Raw genomic sequence first — 23876 nt, forward strand, 5'->3', positions numbered from 1 at the left:
CCTCCCCGTTGCCACATAGGCCATAGCCGGACCTCCTTGCCTTGTCCGCCCCGTTCCCACATAGGTCATAGCCCGACCTCCCTGCCCTGTCCTGGCCGCCCCGTTCCCACATAGGTCATAGCCGGACCTCTCTGCCCTCCCCGTTGCCACATAGGTCATAGCCGGACCTCCCTGCCTTCCCCGTTCCCACATAGGTCATAGCCGGACCTCTCTGCCCTCCCCGTTGCCACATAGGTCATAGCCGGACCTCCCTGCCCTTCCCGTTCCCACATAGGTCATAGCCGGACCTCCCTGCCCTCCCCGTTGCCACATAGGCCATAGCCGGACCTCCTTGCCCTGTCCGCCCCGTTCCCACATAGGTCATAGCCCGACCTCCCTGCCCTGTCCTGGCCACCCCGTTCCCACATAGGTCATAGCCGGACCTCTCTGCCCTCCCCGTTGCCACATAGGTCATAGCCGGACCTCCCTGCCCTCCCCGTTGCCACATAGGCCATAGCCGGACCTCCTTGCCCTGTCCGCCCCGTTCCCACATAGGTCATAGCCCGACCTCCCTGCCCTGTCCTGGCCGCCCCGTTCCCACATAGGTCATAGCCCGACCTCCCTGCCCTGTCCTGGCCGCCCCGTTCCCACATAGGTCATGTGTATGGCAGTGATGCAATTGTTTCATAGAGTCCAATACTGACTTGTATTGGTATGGGTCAGTGAGTCATGGGTGGCAACATTGTATGATCACGTGGTGCTCTAAGGCGAGAATGGAGCCATAAAGCAGATGACACTGGATGATACCCCCCACCGGTGACGGTGGCAGCCGCTGCGATACATCAGATACATGTTCAGAGCAGAAGTCCGCCAGGCCACTCCCCACACAGGCCGCGCCCACCGGTGAGAACACGGCACGGCAGATGTCCCAGTTCTCAGGTCCGTGACGTCAGCACGCCAGTCATTGTTTAACCAGGTGAGGGAGGAGCTTGGCGCGGAGGCAGCGTGTGCCGGCAGGAGCGGCCGCCAGTGTGGTCTCGGCGACCGGAGGACGGCAGCATGTTACCCTCTGTGCTGCGGAGATGGCTCCACAGACCTAAGGTAAGGGGCGCTCGGCTTCATGCGGCGTAGTACCGGGGTCCATGTCCCCATGTAGTCCGTGCAGCTACGTGCTGGTGACTGACCACATGGGATGGCGGGGTGCAAAGAGTTAAGGTGTCCTGAATAGAAGGCAACACTTGTAAAACCTGTTCCTGGGGTGTGAAAGCATTCAGCACCCATCCCCAGTGCGGAGGGCAGGGTGCTGCCAGGCTACGTGCCCAGGGGAACAGGGTATAGCAAAGGGAACTGGCAGTGATACCTCCGATCTGTGTAAGGGAGTGTATAAAGGGGATCCCATCCGGAGTCTCCTGATTACACCGTCATTTCCCAGGGAGTGTATAAAGGGGATCCCATCCGGAGTCTCCTGATTACACCGTCATTTCTCACCTGTGTAAGGGAGTGTATAAAGAGGATCCCATCCGGAGTCTCCTGATTACACCGTCACTTCTCACCTGTGTAAGGGAGTGTATAAAGGGGATCCCATCCGGAGTCTCCTGATTACACCGTCATTTCCCAGGGAGTGTATAAAGGGGATCCCATCCGGAGTCTCCTGATTACACCGTCATTTCCCAGGGAGTGTATAAAGGGGATCCCATCCGGAGTCTCCTGATTACACCGTCATTTCCCAGGGAGTGTATAAAGGGGATCCCATCCGGAGTCTCCTGATTACACCGTCATTTCCCAGGGAGTGTATAAAGGGGATCCCATCCGGAATCTCCTGATTACACCGTCACTTCTCGCCTGTGTAAGGGAGTGTATAAAGGGGATCCCATCCGGAGTCTCCTGATTACACCGTCATTTCTCGCCTGTGTAAGGGAGTGTATAAAGGGGATCCCATCCGGAGTCTCCTGATTACACCGTCATTTCCCAGGGAGTGTATAAAGGGGATCCCATCCGGAGTCTCCTGATTACACCGTCATTTCCCAGGGAGTGTATAAAGGGGATCCCATCCGGAGTCTCCTGATTACACCGTCATTTCCCAGGGAGTGTATAAAGGGGATCCCATCCGGAGTCTCCTGATTACACCGTCATTTCCCAGGGAGTGTATAAAGGGGATCCCATCCGGAATCTCCTGATTACACCGTCACTTCTCGCCTGTGTAAGGGAGTGTATAAAGGGGATCCCATCCGGAGTCTCCTGATTACACCGTCATTTCTCGCCTGTGTAAGGGAGTGTATAAAGGGGATCCCATCCGGAGTCTCCTGATTACACCGTCATTTCTCACCTGTGTATGAAGGGGAACCCACCCGCCGTCACTGATCTACGGAAGGAAAGAATGGGGAGCCCACTTTAAGTAGTGTCTATCCACAGTCTCCTGAATCTCATCGTATCTCACCTACAGTTGTGGCCAAAAGTTTGAGACTGACTCACATTCTGGTTTGCTGCTTCAGTGTTTATAGATGTTTTACTCAGATGTTTCTGTGGTTACTGAAGTACAATTAGGGTGTTTCCACACTGCGTTCATTGAACACATGTGGAATCACCGCATCTTATACATTAGACTGAGTTATTTATCTTGCAGAGACGGAGCGTCTCCGCAAGATAAATGGACATACTGCGGTCTGGAAAGATGCGCCGCATGTCCGTAATTTCGGGTGTGTCACCCGCGTCCTTACACGCATATTGGAGACGGTATTTCATAAAATCCCCTCCACTATGCTGTAACATATGGACGCTGCGGCTGTACGCAGCGTTCAATCCGCAGCAAATCCTGAAACCATACGCTACGTGACTGTGCACACACCCTTAGAAGAATTTAAGTTCTTACTTTTATTGACCAATGCATCAAGTTTATGCAGACTCAATATTTAGGCTATGTGCACATGTATGCTGAAAATTTCTGCATAAAAACAGGACTCCTTCCCAGAAAACGTGGGTTTTTTCCGCACATTTTCTGCGTGGTTTTTCATGGTTATTGCGCAAAAAAACGGGGGGTTTTTATGCGTTTTTTTTCTACGCGTCCCCAGACACACAGAAAATAGCAAGAAATGCAGCATTTTCCGCGAAATTAATGAGCATGCTGCTTTTTTTTATCGCAAAGCGTTCATTTTCCGGAAAAAAAACGCATCAATATGCACAAAACTCCAAAATGCATTATAATGAATGGGAAGCTTATAAGTTTGTTTGTTTTTGTTTTTTTTGTTTTTGTTTTTTTAAGCGGATTTTTTGGTAAATCCACGAAAAAAGCAGAAAAAAAACGCAACGTGTGAACACAGCCTTAAAGTGTTGACTTTATTTTTCAAGACTTCTGCCCTTTGCCCTGGTATGCTGGATAACCATTTATTGGCCAGATCCTGATTGATGGCAATCCAATCTTGTCTAATCCATACTTGGAGTTTCACAATTTCTGTGTTTGTACATGTGCTTTCAGAGGATTACCCACAGGTTATCAGTGGGGTTCAGAACTGTGGAGTGCCGCCCTGGCCATAAACCTGGAATTTCAATGTTTTGTTCACTCGGCTGCTTTGTTATTACTATCACCTTGTGACATAATGGTTCATCACCAAATTGTATTGTTGGGAGAAGTTTGTCTTGGAGGACTTCTAGATTCCATTCTGTAGTCATGACAGTGATCTTAGGCAAAATTGTGAGGGAGCCCACATAAGAATGGATTTCTGTTGGTGGGACTCATGGTAGCTTCTCCACACAATCATTCTACCAGATGTGCCGAACAACCTGAAGGGGGTTCCGTCAAAGAGACCCACCTTACAGGGATTGCACTGTAGAGGACTGGGTTAAACATTCGTGTGTGTGTGGGGGGTCCCTCTGATGGACATCTTCTCAGACTGTTTAGGACAAGCGGAAGAATGATATTTGCGGAATATTAAAGGTGATCACTACCATGAGTCCTTTGTCGTGCTAACAGTAAAGCATCCCGAAACCATTCATGTGCGAGGTTGCTTCTTGTCTTACAATTTTGCATAAGATCTCTGCCATGAATAAAGAATGGGATCTCAACAGCTTCCAAGAGCAACGTCTCCCAACAATCAGGAGGAATTTGGTGATGGCCATGGCTTTTTCCAGCATAATGGAGCACCAGCTCACTAGGCAAGTGATAACGAAGTGGCGTGGTGAGGAAAACACTAGAATTTTGGGTCTCTAGCTGGCAAATTCCCAAGATTTCAATCCCACTGAGACCGTGTAGTCCATTTTGAACAAGTGGGTGAACAAACAAAACATAGAAATTGTAATAACCTCTGATTAGACAAGAGTAGGTTGCCATCAGTCAGAATTTGGCCCAGAAGCTGACATCCAGCATGCCAGGGCTAATTACAGGAGGCTTCAATAATAAGGGCCAACACTAAAAATTAAATGACCGATACTTCAAAGGTTTTACAGCAGAACGTAAAATGAATTGAGAAATCTCATAACTCTGGCGCAGCTGACGGCTTGGCTATAATTATGCAAGTTTTGGCGTTCTTGTACCATTTTTACATAGCTCTGACGACAGCTGCTCGTGAAATTCTTGATGAGCGGTGACGTTCACTGCGCAACAAATCAAAGTGGTTATTGGTTTTCTGCGTAATGTTCTTCCACGCTGAATGCATTCGGACAGGCAAATTATCAAGATCCGCTAGCAGCTTCTTTTACAATTGCCGACCAATGATGATCAGAAACTAGTGCGATGCCGCTGAAGGCTGTGCCTGCAGGTTTATGCCACACGGGCTCCTCGCAGTACCATGCAGCCTGATGTTGTGTTAGATGGCACATTAACGGTCCCTTATGAAGGACTCCACGTGGTCTCCCTACCAATCTGTCCGGTTCGCATTGCATCCAAGACAAAAGCGGGTTTCATCACTGAAGAGGTTAGGCTTCCATTGCCTTCTTGCTTTGCAACATGACCATTTTTGCGAGCGGTGGCATGGAGTCAACAGAACATCTGTAGTTGGATAAATGGCTGGTAGCACAATGTCGTGCAAACACCATTTGATGGTTTGTGTTCACACTGATGCCATAAGCTTTATATGTGACATCTAATTATACAGGAAGGATCACTATGTTCCTTTATTGGAATCTGGCAAAAACATGTGGGCAGCGCCCAGCATCAGACTGGAGCACCTTGGGCCCACCAGAGAAAATCAGTTTTGGGGCCCACTACGTAGCTACATAGAAATAAATACAAGACCACCAATTGTGTGGTAAAACATGCTAATATCTGGGTATGATATAAGGTAGTACACGTCTTAATTATGTAGCAGGGGTTGGGATAGAATCCTAGAGGGGTAGCCTGCTCATAGAATACACAGGGAGCTGCCAGCAGAGGCTCATGATGCATTCAGCGTGGCAGAACATTCTTCAGACAGCCATTGATAATCTGCCAAAGTGTGTGTTTCTCCATGTGACGCTAATACTCCATAGTGAATAAATAAAGATAGGTGTTTCTCGTATACAACTTTGTGCATTATTGTTTTGTTGATCCTGTGATTTACTTAATTTAATGACTTTTCCATCTTGGTATTTAACATGCAATTTCATTGTTGAGATGTGTAAGTATAAAGGGGAGCCCACTATAAGCGGTGTCCATCCAGAGTCTGCGGCTTCATTATGTTTCCCACACATCCAACTCTGCCTACAAGGTTATGCATATTATATAATCCACAAAGATACTACCTTCCAACAACAATATATTATTACAAAATCCCACATCAAATTACAAACTATGCTCCTCATTGAGGAAGCCATACGGCGAAACGGCGCTGTCGGGGTAGCCAAGGATCATAGCGCACCTGCGTTGTGGGCATTCATTTAAGTTGTTTGATATTTGCAACATGCAACTTTGTATTATCTATTGTATACATTGTCAGGATTATTTAGAATGTGGGGTCGCGTTGTTCAGAGATATTTAATGCCAGTTAAATTATACATATTTATATGAAGTGATTTCATTGTATGACAATATATAGTGAAATTGGAGATACTTTGTGCACTGAGCATATTATTCATTATCTCCAATTTAACTATTTGTCTTTTGGCACTCGGACACGCTGCACGCTGATACCCTGCACTTTTTGTATACACATTTGTTGCGTTTTTGTATACATATTTATTGCGTTATTTACAACAAACAACTGCACATATCATTCTTGCATATAATGTAATCGGAGATAGCTTTTGCGCACTAAGCATATTATTTATCTCCTATGGAATTATGTCTTTTGACATTCTGATACTTTATTATTTTTGCATGCACATATGTTGCGCTACTTTTTATGAATAACTGCTTATATTTATTGTGCCTTTTTTGCATACGTATTTTGCAGATTTGCACATTAATTGTTGTTCTTACACATGTCATGGTATTTGATGCTATTTTGCAAAGAATTTTTTTAGATATGCTTACAACAATTAACATATATACAATCAGTTGTTAGAGGATTGCATGATCATGGCGGTTTTTGGAAATTTCCTTGTCTTGTAAATTTTTACTAATGTATGAATAAATTGTTTTTATTTTTGGCTCATTCCTTTCTTTTCCTACAATAATTTGATGTGGGATTCTGCCTACAAGGTCACTAATTGTGAGTGTTGCTATCTTTATACTATAGATGGCTTCTACCAGGAAAAGCAAGATCTGACCCAGCACTGGGCAGTGGATCTGCATTTATCTTCCCTTTTTCTGTCCATCCTGTTATAGACCAGTTTTGGACTGGAGAGTCAAGGACCCACCAGCAACACTGTTTCTGAGGGCCCACTGTTGAGCTACATGTAAAAATAACCTGACCTACAGCACAGCAACGTATGCTTCTATATAATAATTAACTGGGTAGTTTGTTTAGTGAATGATTAGATTTTACCTCTGTAGTGAATCGGCCCTGCTCATTTTGGAGGGACCACTGGGAAATTCCCACATGGGAAATGGCCCATTTCATGTTGAACCCCCCCCCCCAATTCTTCCTTCCATATTAGATTTTTGCGTGTATATGTATCACTAAGGTTGTTAGCTTCAGTGGTGTGAACCTAGAAAAATGCTCCAGCACACTAAGTGCTGAGAGAGGTTAATCATCTATGCATACTTTCAGTATTTGTATACTAAAACAAGGAGTAATTGAAAAATTCAGGGGTGGTGCATGTGTTTCTATTATACTTTTTCTGATTGCTCCACTTGTTTTGGCTTACAAATACTGATGTAAAATTCTGAACGTGTGAATGTGGTCTGAAGGGCTAGGTTTAAGGTACTGTCACACTTGGCGAAGTACCAGCGATCCCGACCAGCGATATGACGCGGTCAGGATCGCTGGTACATCGCTAAGTTGTCGCTAGTGAGCTGCCACACAGGCAGATCTCACCAGCAACATAGCAGTGGTCGAGGGTCGCTACTTACCTGTCACACCAGGCGATCCTGCGTCCTCCCGCCCGGCTCCACACGTCGCTCGTCGTCACAGCAGGAAGCGCCGCAGGAAGCGGACGACGAGAAACAGTCCTGGACGTTCTCGCGCGATGAGCGGGTTGTAGGTAAGTATCAGACACAGCGATATCGCTAGCAATAGCGCTATAACGTCACAAGTTATAGCGCTATTGCTAGCGATATCGCTTAGTGTGACAGTACCTTTAGTGAACAGCTGTAGAGTGGTTGGGAGGCTGTCCACCTCAGGGTGTGATTTAGGAGGCATATATTCAGCCTTCTGAGCAGGGGCATACATAGAAATCATGGGGCCCCATAACAAAAGTCCGAATGTGCGCCGCCCCCCCCCCCAGAAAAAAAAAAAACAAAACACTGCTGAGCCCAGCTCACCGCTTGTGTATCCACACAACCTCAGCTCCTCACGCTCCGCCTCCAACAGCAGGTAGCCACCCTCACACATGCAACTAGTTTCGGCCGGGCCAAGCATACTGTGCTCTCTGGCTGGAAAGCTACGTCAGCCAGGAGGCATGGCATCCTTATGCAAATCCAGCCAGAGAGTTCAGCCGGGAGCAGTGCAGGACTAGAAAGGATTTAAGAGGAGCCAGGTACAGAGTGATGGCGGCGTGCACATTTATTTAAAGGCGCACAGTACACAGCCGTTGCGGTCTGACTCCGTCGGGCCCCCCCCTCACCTCTCGGAGCCCCATAGCAGTCGCGTGGCCTGCTGCCAAGGCGGTTCGCCACTGCTTCTGAGTCCCATTCGGTGTGGCGTGTGCCTGGAGATGTGAACGCCAGAGCTGTGTGTGAAGATAAAGGAAAGCTGAACCCCCCTCCTCCCACTTCCTGAGCAGACAGATTACGGCAGCAACACGGACCGTGCCTTTTGTTTTCCCATTAGGCTGTTTCTTGCAAACCTTGCCCTGGTTAATGCTGTAACTAAATAAACCAGTGTAAGATTTAAAGAGACAGTGTTCCTGTGTCTACCTCTACATGCAGCTGAGTGAACCACTCTATCACAATATATTCCATTTTCACACTTTCTAGAAAAAGGTGTCAATGAGGCCTTAACATGTGGTCTAATGGAACATCAAAATAGTGTTCAGTAAGAAGGCAATAAAAAGGAAGAGTGAAAATCTTACCTGAAAGAAATGTGACCTCATCTCACTAAACTAAATGCCTGGTATTTTATAGAAAATCTGTCTTGGGAAATTGCCCCAAAGAATGACACCATTACGCTTTCCCTCAAATGAAGTGGTGTCTTAAGGGCCTGTCACACTAAGAGATATCGCTATAACTAGTGACGTTATAGCGATATTGCTAGCGATATCGCTGTGTCTGATACTTACCTACGACCGGCTCCCCCGCTGGTTATCGCTGATCGCGCGAGAACGTTCAGGACTGTTTCTCGTCGTCAGTTTCCTGCGGCGCTTCCTGTGGAGAGACGAGCGACGCGTAGAGCCGGGCGGGAGGACGCAGGATCGCCTGGTGTGACAGGTAAGTAGCGATCCCCATCCCCTGCGATGTCGCTGGTGAGATCTGCCTGTGTGGCAGCTCACTAGCGACCACTTAGCGATGTACCAGCGATCCTGACCGCGTCATATCGCTGGTCGGGATCGCTGGTACATCGCTAAGTGTGACCGTACCTTTAGAATCCACCCCTCAGAGGTGCACTGCATATGCCAGACACTGTGGGACTGAAACACCTATTCGCTTTTGACTTTGTTTAGAGGAGAAGAAAAAAAACCAAAAACCTGATCATCCCCTTTTTGTGTCATACTTGTAAAAAGATCTGCGCACAGGAGTGCATCAGTGTATGAGCCAAAACATGTTTATATGCAGACAAACTTTGCACCTTACTCATTTCGCATATCTCTGTGTGGCTAAACTAATGTTTTAAGCAAGCACTCCTCGCCTTCTTGAGAAAGCAGTATTTTATTTTTAACAAAAACAATTACAGGTACTTGCAAGAAGATGCTTGTGAACACTGCTGTATTTACCAAAAAAGTCCCATAACTGACTTTTGATAAATGTTTGCTCACAATAATGATGTTCCCTTGTCCTCATTGCTCGTCACTCCATGACCGTAGTTGGGAGCAATCTGCCAACCCACCCTGGTTGTCTTGGTGAAACCCCCCAAGAATCCAAACTTTATCACTTATCATATTGATTCTGGCAAAGCTGAGACCTAGACCTGTGTCCATCACATTACCAGGGCACAAGAATAATGAGCAAATCCTGCTAAATGACAACAGCAGGAATCTTCATAGTTGTGGTGCATGGAAAATGACACCACTTTTGAGTATTCATTTTTTCATTGACATCAGAATACCCCTTTAAATGATATACATGGCATCATATCTCCATGGCACTTGCTACTGGACAGTTCTTGTTGTATGGACCCAACCGCATCCTGTCTATTTAATGAATAGTACCACAAACCCCCCCCCCCCCCCCCCCCGCACCCTTTAATTCTCTGAAAATTTAGTACAATTGTTGGCCATTTAAAACCGCCAGTATCCTAGGCAAGGAGTACACTGCACAAGCGGGCTCGTTGCCTTACAGCATGCGCACACAGCTCTGAACTTGACTGGATCTGGCACTGAAGTGGACACAGTTCAGACCAGTGACGCTATCATGCCGCTGGACCGAACAGTTGGCAGCCCTGCCTCTTTTAACAAGAACAATCTCTCTTCCATGGAAAATAACTTTATATATGGATATCTGAAGCTTTGTTACCAATATATTGTTCTAAAAAGTTTTTTAAAATAAATGAAATGCTGTTTTTGTTAAAGCACCCATGTATGACGATAAGAAACCTTTACACTTCTCTGGCTATTGAGACACACAATGCTTTACATCAGAGGCCAGCATAATGAGACTACAAGTGCTTCTCACAAAATTAGAATATCATCAAAAATTTTATTTCTTTCAGTTCTTCAATACAAAAAGTGAAACTCGTATAGAGTGATTTTAAACAGATCACTGTTTGTAGTGTTTATTTCTGTTAATGTTGATGATTATGGCTTACAGCCAATGGAAACCCAAAACTCATTATCTCAGTAAATTAGAATACTTTATAACACCAGTTTGAAAAAATGACTTCAAAATCTGAAATGTTGGCCTATTGAAATGTATGTTCAGTAAATGCACTCAATACTTGGTCAGGGCTCCTTTTGCATCAATTACTGATAGGATTGGCGGAACGCACCAAATAAAATATACCGTAATAATAAGGTGCGTTCGCAATCCGGAGTCCACCGTGCCGAGATGGTATACTGCTGCTCGGTAATGGCGAACACTGACTGACTGAACACCGGTGGGGTAACCGCTGACCCGGTGTGTACAGGAGCGAACTCTGTTACTGCACAGAGCCGCGGAACGCAAGTGCCGGAGCCTGTTAACCTCACAGGACTCGGCAAGGTGAACACTAGTTAAGAGACACAGGACTCTGCCCCAAGGATACAGGGTTAGAGTCCCTCTAGTCCCACTAGCGTTCGACAACGCAACTGCAATGCCTGAACTAAATAATATAATCGCACTGCAGCAGTTCAGCGGACACCACCAACCTCCCAGAGCAGGGAGGAAAAGCTTGACTTGTGCACGCACCGCTGTGAGAAACGTTGCTGCACATGTGGTGCCTTGTGCTGACTGGCGCTAACTGATGCTAACGCTCGTGTGGAGAGCGGGATGCTCTGTGGCACATAGCGCCAGTAGTGGCATAACCTGACTATCTCCCTCAACCCTAACTCCTACACAACCGAGGGTAGGGGTTTCATAATGACTGTCACCAGTCTCATACAACCGTCATTTCACACAACTAACCATCAGTCTAGATTAGCGCTTTGCCGAGCGGCCATGCGATCCTTTTATAGCAGCGTCCTGCCGGGACCTTCCTGATGGTCAAATCAAGCTGCTTGAGGACCTGAGCGTGTGGCCTCCGACCTGCAATGAGAGGTCGTCCCACGGGCATGCACAGTAGCCCGAAGAAGGGCTTAGTCCCAGGAGCTGCTTGCTGCTGACCAGTGCAGGCTGCTATCGCTGACCCTGAGATGGCAGCAGCAACTGAACCGACAGCACTGGCCTGATCAAGACACCGGGAGCGACGTCTTTGCTGAGTAGCCTCCTCTGCGGCTGGGACTGAATGGGAGACCGCAGAAGTCAAGGCTTGAGATTCCTCCTGTGCAGCGGCAGGAATCCGACGCCTAACAAATTACTGCATCAATGCGGCGTGGCATGGAGGCGATCAGCCTGTGGCACTGCTGAGGTGTTATGGAAGCCCAGGTTGCTTTGATAGCAGACATCTGCTTGTCTGCATTGTTGGGTCTGATTAGTGATGAGCGAGTATACTCGTTGCTTGGGCCTCCCCGAGCATGCTCGGGTGGTCTGAGTATTTTGGCATGCTCGGAGATTTAGTTTGTTGCCTCAGCCACATGATTTGCGACTGCTAGACAGCTTGAATATATGTGTGGAATGCCTGTTAGGGAATTCCCACATGTAGCCGCAAATCAAGTAGCTGCAGAGACAGAACCTAAATCTCCGAGCAGTTCCAAATACTCGGAGATCACCTGAGCATGCTTAGGGAGAGCAGGACCCAAGCAATGATGCTGCTTGTCCATCACTAGGTCTGATGTCTCATCTTTCTCTTGACAATATTCCATAGATTCTCTATGGGGTTAGGTCAGGCAAGTTTGCTGGCCAATCAAGCACAGTGATGCTGTTGTATTTAAACCAGGTATTGGTACTTTTGGCAGTGTGGACAGGTACCAAGTCCTGCAGGAGAATTAAATATCCATCTCCAAAAAGCTTGTCGGCAGAAGGAAGCATGAAGTGCTCAAAAATTTCCTGGTAGATGGCTGTGCTGACTTTGGTCTTCATAAATCACAGTGGTCTTACACCAATAGATGACATGGCTCCCCAAATCCTCACTGATTGTGGAAACTTCACACTGGACCTGAAGCAGCTTGGATTGTGTGCCTCTTCACTCTTCCTCCAGACTCTGGGACCTTGATTTCCAAATGAAATGCAAAGTTACATTCATCTGAAATCAACACCTTGGACCAGTGAGCAACAGTCCAGTTCTTTTTCTCCTTGGCCGCTTTTGGCATTGTCTATTGGTCATGAGTGGCTTGACACAAGGAATGTGTCACTTGTAGCCCACGTCATGGATACGTCTGTGTGTGGTGGCTCTTGGAGCAATGATTCCATCAGCAGTCCACTCCATGTGAATCTCCTCCAAATATTTGAATGGCCTTTTCTTAACAATCCTTTTCAAGGCTGCATTTATCCCAGTTGCTTGTGCACCTTTTTATACCACACTTTTTTATTCCACTCCACTTTCCATTAATATGCTTGCATACAGCACTTTGTGAACAGTGAACGGCCAGCTTCTTTAGCAATGCCTTTTTGTGGCTTACCATCCTTGTGGAGTCTGTAAGTGACTGCTTACTTGACAGGTGTCCAGAAGGCAGTCCCCCCCCCCCCCCCCCAATGATTGTGGAGCCTACTGAAACAGACTAAGGGCCCCGTCACACATGGCCCAGGACATTTCTTTTGTTGCTGATCTCCCGCTGGCCAGCACGCATCGCTGCGGGAGACCAGTGATCAGCTGGTAACTAACGTACACATCGGGTATCTAAGGGACGTGCGGCCCTTAGATACCCGATGTGTATGTTAGTTACCAGAGAGTTACAGGTGCCGCCGCCACACGCTCGGGACCAGGAGGCAGCAGGACGCCGCCCGCGGAGAGGCCGGGGACGGCCGCCCGCGGAGAGGCCGGGGATACAGGCGCGCCGTCTGGTGGTGGAGGACTGGAACAGCAGGCGCCTCTATCAGCGGAGCAGTGGGGAGATTCTCCCAGTGCCCTTCGCTAGTCACTCATCCTGATCCCGGCTGCACATCAGCTTCCGCCGCTGCATCAGCGCGCTGGTAAGTAACGAACACAGCAACGCCGCGAGCTCGGCGTCGCTGGTCCTGATTGCTGGTGAAGCTGTCTGACAGCTCACCAGCGATCATGTAGCGACTTCACCAGCGATCCTGACACGTTGATATCGTTGTCGGGATCGCTGGTGAGTCGCTATGTGTGACGGGGCCTTAAGGGACCTTTATAAACTCTTAGGAAGCCTTTGCAAGTGGGTTTTTTTTTTTTTTTTTTTTTCATTCTGATTTACTGACTTTTTGGTTCTCATTGGCTGCAAGCCATAATCGTCAACATTAACAGAAACAAACACTTGAAATGGATCACTGTTTGTAATGACTCTACAGCTCTGGGAAAAAATTAAGAGACCACTTCCAAATGTTCAGTTTGATTTTTTTTTTCTCATTATAGGTATATTTTTGAGTAAAATGTAAATTGTTCTTTTAGTCTATAAACTTCTGACATGTCTCCAAATTTCCAAGCAATACATTTTTTTTATTTTCTGACAAAGAAAAATGGTAAAAATTTAAACTAAACAGTGATTTCAGACCTCAAATAATGCAAAGAAAGCAAGTTCATAATCACTTAGAAACAACAATACTAATGTTTTAACGCAGGAAGAGTTCAGAAATCAATATTTTGTGGAATAGCCATGATTTTTAATCACAGCTTTCATGTGTCTTGGCATGCTTTCACACTGTTCTGGTGCAAAAAATTAAGCAGTTCTTCTTTGGCTTGTGACTATCCATCATCCTCTTGATTACATTCCAGAGGTTTTCAATGGGCTTCAGGTCTGGAGAATGGGCTGCCCATGACAGGGTTTTGATGTGGTGGTCTCTTTAATTTTTGCCAGAGCTGTATATAATCTGAGTTTCACTTTTTGTATTGAAGAACTGACATGAATGAACTTTTTGATATTCTAATTTTGTGAGAAGCACTTGTATCTATGTGGATTTTGTTTTTTGTTTTTTTTTCCCTTAATTTCTTCCCTTTTGCTATAACCCTCTCTCCCAAAAAAATAATAAAAAAAAAAACAACCCAGTATTTAGTTTAGCAGCATGTCGGCACCTGTTCCACTCACTAGATGATATGATTCGTCATCATGACACGCAGATGTAGATATGAACACCCATCCCTACAGCGTTATTTGGTAACATGACCACACAGTCATACCTGCAGTGTTTCCTGTTAAACTTGCCAGGTGACCAATTGTCATTACGCAGATTGTTCTAATTTGAGATTAAACCTGCTTTCTGTACTCTCTCATTTGTGAAATAATTATTCAACACTTGATTTTGCAGTTATTGACATGAAAAAATAAAGTTGCTCTGCTTCCCTCCCCATTTATCAGCCTGTTTTAAACCTGCCGCCAATAACCTGACAACTGCACAAATCGGAACATGTGGTATTCCATCCGAACATAGGTTAATGGATGACTGCCGATCTACTTTAATGTAGCCGATTAACAAGCTGTTTGCTAATTTGTTAGGTAATTTGCAGCCTGTATCAACTGCCGATAATCTGGAATCATTGTGTGTAAGTTTTTCCCCTTGTGTGAACCTCATTAGTTTGACCTTAAGGGGTACTTCACACATAGTGAGATCGTTAGCGAGATCGCTAAAACGTCACAGGTTTTGTGACGCAACAGCGACCTCGCCATCGATCTCGCTACGAGTGACACATAACGGCGACCGCCCCCCCCCCCCCCCCCCGCTGCGATATCGCTGATCGTGCTCGAATGTCCTAGGCCATTTTTTTTGATTGTTGGTGTCCCGCTGGCCAGCATGCATCGCTGTTTAACGCCGACGAGCGACCTCGTTGGCGACACATAACTCAGGAACGCAGGCTGGAGTTGTCAGAATAGCTGCTGTGTGACAAGGTCCCAACAACCGCTGAGGTCGTTATACAGATCGCTGTATCGTTGCTGCGTCGTTGAGTAGATCTGTATGTTTGACAGCTTATTAGCGACCATGTAGCGACGTCCCAGTGATCCTTACCTGGTCGTTGTCGAGGTCGCTGGAGCGTTGCTATGTGTATCGGGACCCTTAAGGGGGTTTTACACATAGCGATATCGCTAGCAATATTGCTTTAACGTCACCGATTTTGTGACGTTATAGCGATATCGCTATGTGTGATACTTACCTCCGACCGGCTCCCCTGCTGTCTGTCGTTGATCGCGCAGCTCCATTTCTTGTCGGGCGCTTCCTGCTGGCGCCATGACGAGCGACGTGTGGAGGCGGACGTCAGGATCGCCGCGTCTGAAAGGTGAGTATCGTCCGCTGTATCGCTGCTGCATCGCTGTGAGATCTGCTTGTGTGGCAGCTCACTAGCAATCATTTAGCCATGCACCAGCGATCCTGACCGGGTCGTATCGTGGTCGAGATCGCTGGTGCATCTGTAAATGTAAAAGGGCCTTTAGTCTGTGTTCCCAACTTAATCTTTTATCTGGTTGCTCACAATAGGTGCTATCTCTTCTCCTTATTCCACATCAGCTTATTTTGTCTGACCTGAACTACTGAAAACTTCAGCAGGGGCATAATCAATGGTTTCACATTACAGCACGGTCCTTCTAGATGATTATATACATTTGTAATATTTAAGCACCATACAGCATGCTTGGGGATTTTTTTTTTCCACTAGAGTGGTGGCACTAACGTATGTACCCTGACCCTAGTATTATACATACCAGCCTCTGTCTTCAGCTCTTCCCTGCCCTGTTAGTATTTGCCATCTTCTGCCCACAACTTCTGACAGAGCGGAACTCGAAGGTATTGGATAAAAGGTTTCAATGGTTAAAAGGCCCTGCAAACACTGGAGCGAGATCCGGCAGGTCACAACCTGCAGAAGATGACTGGAGCAGCGCTGATAACATGCTTGCCAGTCACTGTCATCTGTTACTAGGGGCAAGGAACTTTAGATTCTAGAGGTAAAACAAAAAAGCTGGGGTAGGGTGTTAAACTGTCTACTCTGTGTCACTACCAAAATGTCACAATTTGCCACATAATGGGCAGGTGTTTTATGTATATACTATATGCTGCACAAGTAAAATGTAAATATTATGGTAAGCATTTTGCTAATTTTCTTTATTTAAACTTTGCCAAACAATTTTAAAACTGTTTTATATAGCATGAACATTGTGTTATCTGCCGGTTCTCCACAGAAGTCAGATCCTCGCTTGCTTTCCAAGTTCTTCCATGTTGATGAGGAGGTGAGCACCATTGTACACGAATTACAATGCCTTGATGTGCGGAAGGATCCTCAGAACTACTTGGTTTTGCTCAGCCAGTTACACAGTTGCCAGGTAAGTTGGGCGCTCTAGATCAGGGTTCCCCAACTCCAGTCCTCAAGGCCCACCAACAGATCATGTTTTCAGGATTCCCTTTGTATAGCACAGGTGAAGCAATTATCACCTGAGTAATACTAAGGAAATCCTGAAAACATGACCTGTTGGTGGGCCTTGAGGACTGGAGTTGGGGATCCCTGCTCTAGATGGCTGGTCTTGTGATTCATTGGTAGTTTGTACGTACAGTGAACTTGGGTGACAGCTTCGTCATATAGCTCTGTAACCAATATATTATCTAATGGACACAGAGCAGTCTATCCGGAGAATGTGGTTCTCCAGCCATTAACAGCTCTTGAAACTTTTGGCTACTAGGGCAATCAAAAAATGTCGTAACATTGCAAGAAATTGCGCTCAAATGCATCATTTACAGGTTGTCATATCACTCAATCATATTTAAGGGGATTTTTCACTTTGTCTCAAACGTCTTTACTTGAGTGGTATAAAATATACCGTAATACAGTTTAAAGAAAAAATCAGACTGAGAAACCAATATATCTCAAGTAACTTATTAGCATACAATGCTCACTCTCCCAGAAACAAAAATAGACAATAGGGAAGTCACTTAAAGATTATTCAGATGCCAGTGATAGAGACAGTTGGATACATACATACACATATACAGTACAGACCAAAAGTTTGGACACGCCTTCTCATTCAAAGAGTTTTCTTTATTTTCATGACTATGAAAATTGTATATTTACTCTGTAGGCATCAAAACTATGAATTAACACATGTGGAATTATATAATTAACAAAAGTGTGAAACCACTGAAAATACTGTTTGTCTTATATTCTAGGTTCTTCAAAGTAGCCGCCTTTTGCTTTGATTACTGCTTTGCACACTCTTGGCATTCTCTTGATGAGCTTCAAGAGGTAGTCACCGGAAATGGCTTTCACTTCACAGCTGTGCCCTGTCAGGTTTAAAAAGTGGGATTTCTTGCATTATAAATGGGGTTGGGACCATCAGTTGTGTTGTGCAGAAGTCTGGTGGATACACAGCTGATAGTCCTACAGAGTAGACTGTTAGCTGCTTTTTATTCTTGCCATAATACAAATTCTAAGTAAAGAAAAACGAGTGGCCATCATTACTTTAAGAAATGAAGGTCAGTCATTCCGAAAAATTGGGAAAACTTTGAAAGTGTCCCCAAGTGCAGTGGCAAAAACCATCAAGTGCTACAAAGAAACTGGCTCACATGAGGACCGCCCCAGGAAAGGAAGACCAAAAGTCCCCTCTGCTGCGGAGGATAAGTTCATCCAAGTCACCAGCCTCAGAAATCGCAGGTTAACAGCAGCTCAGATTAGAGACCAGGTCAATGCCACACAGAGTTCTAGCAGCAGACACATCTCTACTACAACTGTTATGAGGAGACTTTGTGCAGCAGGCCTTCATGGTAAAATAGCTGCTAGGAAACCACTGCTAAGGACAGGCAACAAATAGAGACTTGTTTGGGCTAAAGAACACAAGGAATGGACATTTAGACCAGTGGAAATCTGTGCTTTGGTCTGAGGAGTCCAAATTTGAGATCTTTGGTTCCAACCAGCGAGTCTTTGTGCGACGCAGAAAAGGTGAACGGATGGATTCTACATGCCTGGTTCCTACCATGAAGCATGGAGGAGGTGTGATGGTGTTGGGGTGCTTTGCTGGTGACACTGTTGGGGATTTATTCAAAACTGAAGGCATACCGAACCAGCATGGCTACCACAGCGTCTTGCAACGGCATGCTATTCCATCCGGTTTGCGTTTAGTTGGACCATCATTTATTTTTCAACAGGACAATGACCCCAAACACCTCCAGGCTGTGTAAGGGCTATTTGACTAAGAGGGAGAGTGATGGGGTGCTATGCCAGATGACCTGGCCTCCACAGTCACCAGACCTAAACCCAATCGAGATGGTTTTGGGTGAGCTGGACCGCAGAGTGAAGGCAAAAGGGCCAACAAGTGCTAAGCATCTCTGGGAACTCCTTCAAGACTGTTGGAAGACCATTTCCGGTGACTACCTCTTGAAGCTCATCCAGAGAATGCCAAGAGTGTGCAAAGCAGTAATCAAAACAAAAGGTGGCTACTTTGACGAACCTAGAATTTAAGACATATTTTCAGTTGTTCCACTTTTTTTTTTTTTTTTTTTTTTTAATTATATAATTCCACATGCGTTAATTCAGGGGGAATCTACAATTTTCATAGTCATGAAAATAAAGAAAACTTTAAAGTGCGGTGGCGCACACAGTGGTGCATATGTGTAGGGGGGGTGTGTGTGTGTGTGTGTGTAGATAGATAGATAGATATAGAGAGAGAATGAATTTTTGGCACAGCCAGCTCCCGTCCAAAAGGGATTGACTATATGCAAAATTGTTACTGAAGAAACATGGAACTTTTTTTAATGGAAAAATAAGTTATATTTTACCCCACCATTGGACTGATCGCTGGTGAAACCATAATATATATGCATTTTGCATTGGTGATCAATATCTGCAAATCTAAGTATTAAATGGACATGTGAGTTACTTTATAGACTGTCAAGTACGAGTGCGATCAGTGAGAAGTTTCTCTCAATCTCTAATTTCTTTCATTTGAGCCATTCTAGGCTAAAGAAAGCATTTTAAATTGACAAATGACCAACTCTGGTAACGTGATGGGACAGCCACGATGCTCAAATAGTTTTAGATCATTCCCTCTAATGGCGCTTAACTTTTCACATGTCATTAACACATGAAATAACCATAGATCACTGAAAGGATGGGAATGTCCTTTTGGCATCAGTGTGGTTTCTAGCAGCGTGTAACACAAATTGAGATGGTTTATTCCCTAATAAGTAGGGTAGATGGCTGTCAATGTGGGACAGGAATAGCCAGTAACAGCTTCAACAAAAAAAATAATTTGTCTCAAATCGTGAAGCATGACCACCACATAGGATACATTTATTCCAAGAGATTGGCAGCTTCTAAAGCAGACATGAGAAACAAGGGTTCTATAGCATTATATCTGATAGGGACATAGTAAGTCCTATGTAGTATTTTAAGACATGCCAGCAACCCTGGCTTAAATTTGCAAAAAATCTGCCACCTCTTCAGGTGAAGGGGTACAATGGATATCCTCCTGGCATTGTGACTGATACCACTCTTTTGCAGTCCTTCCTGTATCAATCACCTCCTTCCTACTGCCTGGTGAGACCATTCCATTTTATCTCTCTCATGCCTGTTCATGGAGGTAGCTTTAATATGGTAGTGGTGCACTATGGTTACAGTTCCTAGACACCACCATTCAGTCGTCACTACACATACTACACTCTTGGGACGTGTGACTTATCGTTATACCACTGAAAGTTGTTATAGGTAGGGCATACCACTTAATGTGTATTCTAAATTTATCTGTCATTAATTCTGCCGGACAGCCATTGTCTAACTGTTCTGCCTTCATACACGTTGACAAGGTGTGCTATCTAGCATACAGCATAAACCACTGTTCTGTCTTCCAAATAAGCAGACTGTTCTCTGTAGTTTAACGTGTTTGTTGGTGAACAGTATAGAACATGCAGTAAAACTTATAGGAATACAAACGACATGGATAAAAATTGGTCAGATGATCATACAGCTAACACTTACAATTGCAGGAAAGTATACAGTGTGATGCAAACTTTACTTGGAAATACACATGTTTCTAATTACATCTACTGTGCACTTGCTGATATACAGTTAATAACATCTCTGTACAACACTGCATTGCAAAAAAGATATTAATCTTACCAGATATGCTTTATCTGGATGTCAAACTCAACTAGGGAGTTACAAGAGGACAGATAAACACGTGTGTCCTATGAAGTACACATAAGAAAATGGCTTCTTCCTCTTCCCAGTTTACATTGCTTCAATCCCACAATGTAACACTCTACTGTTAAAAACAGACTATAAATTCAGCCACCATTAGATGGTGCTATAATACAAACATATTGCCCTATATTCAGAGGGCAGAACACTAACCATAATTGCAATTGGATCTGGCAATTACATCCGCAGATATATGCTCTGTACGTAGTAGGGCATCACAGAGTTATATATGTCTTAGGTGTATACATTCATTAAGAGGCTGATCCTCTAATAGATTATGCATAAATTTAAGGCATAGTTCCACAGACTCCTTCAAGAAGGGTTTTTTTTACTTGGACCTCTTTATCTACAAGACCTCTTAGTCTCCTTAAACTATATTCTGGGAATAACTAGGAGGACTGTTTTTTTGTTTTGTTTTTGTTTTTTTAAGGTTTGACTTTCGGGTTACTTATAATCTTATACTAAAAGTTTAAATCAGACAATGGCTTGGCCAACATATCATTTGGAGTCTTGTTTCTGCCTGCAGGAGCGCATGCTTGCAATACTAGAGCAGATTCTGGAACATTGTGTACCCACAAAGAGGAGGCAGAGAGACTATCACCTCAAATTCCCTGATGACATTGTAAATAACACTATGACAACACATCTACTGTTTGCTGCTGAGGTAAGGTTGAACTATCTCCTTAGTCATTCTTTATAAAACTATACTCCGGAGATTATAACTATAAATGTTTATCTTCAAGCTCTTGGTAGGAGGTACTTTTGTGGAAGTAGAGGAGGCAGATGGCATTTTACTTCGCCCCTTAGCCAGAGAGCTGTTACGGAGTCTAGAAGCTCTGAGAAGAGTCCTAAGAGAACAAAGCCTTGAAGATCCTGGGATATGTCCAGAATCCACCCACAAGTCTATGCTACAGTACGACAACCTGTGCGCAGAGTTTGAGCTGAGGTGGGTGTCAGACAAAACTGCTGTGGGGCTTCTATAATAAGCTCCCTTTTATGTGTTTGGCATGATGAAAAGAAATGTTCATGCTACAACAGTTCTGTACAGTAGGCTGGATCCAGGTATCCTAAAAGCTGCTAGACAAACTGTGGAGGACCCACACAAAACTACCCTTTGACCAGTTGCTAATGCACATGCATGGTTCAGTCTAGCCTGACATTGAATGTGGAAAAATAAAGCGCTAGTACGAGCCCAGATGTAGTGATTAGGAATGTACACTCTTGCTTAGTTATCGTTCAGTAAAACTCCTATTTCCTCTATCTTGAAGGTATATGTCATTGGTGGTCAGTGTGAAGTCTCCCAAAGAAATCTACGAGCAGCAGGAAGTCGCGGTACTATTCTGTGAGACTGTTTCCCGGTAAGCCAAGAAAATCTCCAAGACCCACCATAATGCAATCTAATTTCGTTTCTTGAACATTGATATAGATGGCTGTATGCATTGTAATTCAGTCACCTTCTTGGACTAACAGCACAAATCTTACTTTATTTTTTCTTTTTTAAACTATTTTTATTAAACAATTTTAACAACAAGCAAAAGGTACAGACAGTTACAGTATATTTATGACATTAAGCCAAAATCCCACCTTTAACCCCCCCCCTTCCTACAATCGTCATCATTTGAAAGGATTCCTTAAATTGGTGCGTGTCCACTGATGCTTTGTAGCAGGTACCATCTGGTGCTCTCAAATTGCTTCCTAAGTCTGTTCCTAGATTCTGTATCCAAGGATGGAACAAAAAACGTCCATCTGGTGAAGAACTTCTCTGTTAATTTTTCTTTGTTGCTCAAGGTTTCCAACCAGTCCATTTTAAACAGAAAATTAATTTTTGTCAATATTTTGATGGAACGTTTGAGTGTAACCATTGATGTAATATACTTTTCCTTACTGCTGAGGCCCAAATCACTGACATGGCTTTGGTGTGCTTTGGCAATACTCTTTGGGTCTACTCTAGGATATTAAAAACAGACCTTTGTGGGGTAAGAGGGAACTCAAAACCACTCAATTGTTGCAACTCAGAGTGGATATTACTCCATAACTTTTGAATTTTTGGACAACCCCACATATGATGGAAAATATCAGTATTATGTAGACCACATTTTACACATTGATATGAATTTATGGGAGACATTCTAGACAGGGCTTATATTACCCCGTACGTCCAATGTAGCAATAATATGGCCATATCTGTAGAACTATTATATGGAATAACTTTCTCCAGACCTTCCATGTCCCGTATCCATCTCGCCAGACCTGAGGTTTTGACCTCCCAAGACCATTCCTTCCGCAGAGTGGAATATATGGTACTAGTTGACACCAAGTGAGCCCTGCCCTTTCTGAGAAGGATATCCAATTTATCGCCTAAACCCTCACTCCACTTGCTAACTATAAACCTAAGAACCAGACTGCGTGCTTGTAGGAATAAGAAAGGCCGTCCTTCAAATATGGGATAACGGCAAAACTGCCTCGTCAAAAGTGATCATAGAGAAACTATGGTCTAATAGATCCACCCAAGAACGCATTTTTGTTGCACCATAGTTCTATAAATTTTTTGCGGTTTACCTTTCAAAAACAATGGGTTACCCAGAAAAGGCTGGAAAGGTGACAGTCTACCATTCAACTTACACAATTTCCTCCCTCTTCTCCAAGACAGAATAGTTTGCCACAATATTGGATTATCTCTAATTTCATCAGGGAGTTCCTCGTTAGTCAGATGTAACAAGGCCATTAATGAAATATGTGGGTAAATCTGCCCCTCTAGGTGAGTATTGGCGAAGTGGACTGTCCCCCGCATCCAATCTATTACATATCGTAAATTGGCCGCTTTTGTTATATCGGGGAAGCTAATGCCTCCCTCAGATCTTGGGAGTTGTAATTTACCTAACCCAATACACGAACAACCCCCCACTCCCCATATAAACTGTCGAAATGTCCTATTCAAAAGGTTAATGTCCGATTTTGATAACAGAAGTGGTAATGTTTGAAATAAATTTAAAAATCTAGGAAAAATTATTTTAATTAAGTGACATTTCCCAGTAAAAGACAAAATTGAAATGTTTCCAGGAGTTGAGGAGGCTAGTAACCTTATTAATAATGGGTCTATAATTAAGGCAATACAATTTATGTGGATCTGCTGGGAGTCTAATGCCCAGATATCCAATAGACTCACTCCTCCATTGAAAGGGGAACCAGCTCTCATCTATTCTGCCCGCCCTGAATATCGGTAATGCTTCTGACTTATTATAATTAATTTTAAAGCCAGTAAGATGTCCAAATTCAACTGTTGATATTATGGTTGGGATAGCTTGTGTTGGGTTGGCAATAAATAGTAAAATATCATCTGCAAAAGCCAATAATTTTGTTTCCGTGCTCCCTGTA

At 44.5% G+C, this 23876-nt stretch overlaps 1 protein-coding gene across 2 annotated transcripts in view; it reads left to right on the top strand.

Annotated features, from left to right (window-relative positions):
• The first annotated feature begins 921 nt into the window (after window positions 1-921).
• Window positions 922-23876, top strand: part of LOC141084190 (lateral signaling target protein 2 homolog) — a 53040-nt gene continuing 30085 nt past the window's right edge. The window contains exons 1-5 of one of the 2 annotated variants that reach the window (XM_073568820.1): window positions 922-1080; window positions 16498-16545; window positions 21028-21165; window positions 21245-21447; window positions 21770-21859. In XM_073568820.1, the coding sequence (XP_073424921.1) occupies window positions 1039-1080; window positions 16498-16545; window positions 21028-21165; window positions 21245-21447; window positions 21770-21859 (521 nt within the window). In that variant the 5' untranslated portion in view covers window positions 922-1038. Of the gene's footprint in view, window positions 1081-16497; window positions 16639-21027; window positions 21166-21244; window positions 21448-21769; window positions 21860-23876 lie in introns of both variants that reach the window. The other variant, XM_073568741.1, reaches the window with a different exon arrangement.

Source organism: Dendrobates tinctorius, unplaced genomic scaffold, assembly GCF_039654945.1.
Source record: "Dendrobates tinctorius isolate UK_male_01 unplaced genomic scaffold, ASM3965494v1 ptg000001l, whole genome shotgun sequence".
Lineage (NCBI taxonomy): Eukaryota > Metazoa > Chordata > Amphibia > Anura > Dendrobatidae > Dendrobates > Dendrobates tinctorius.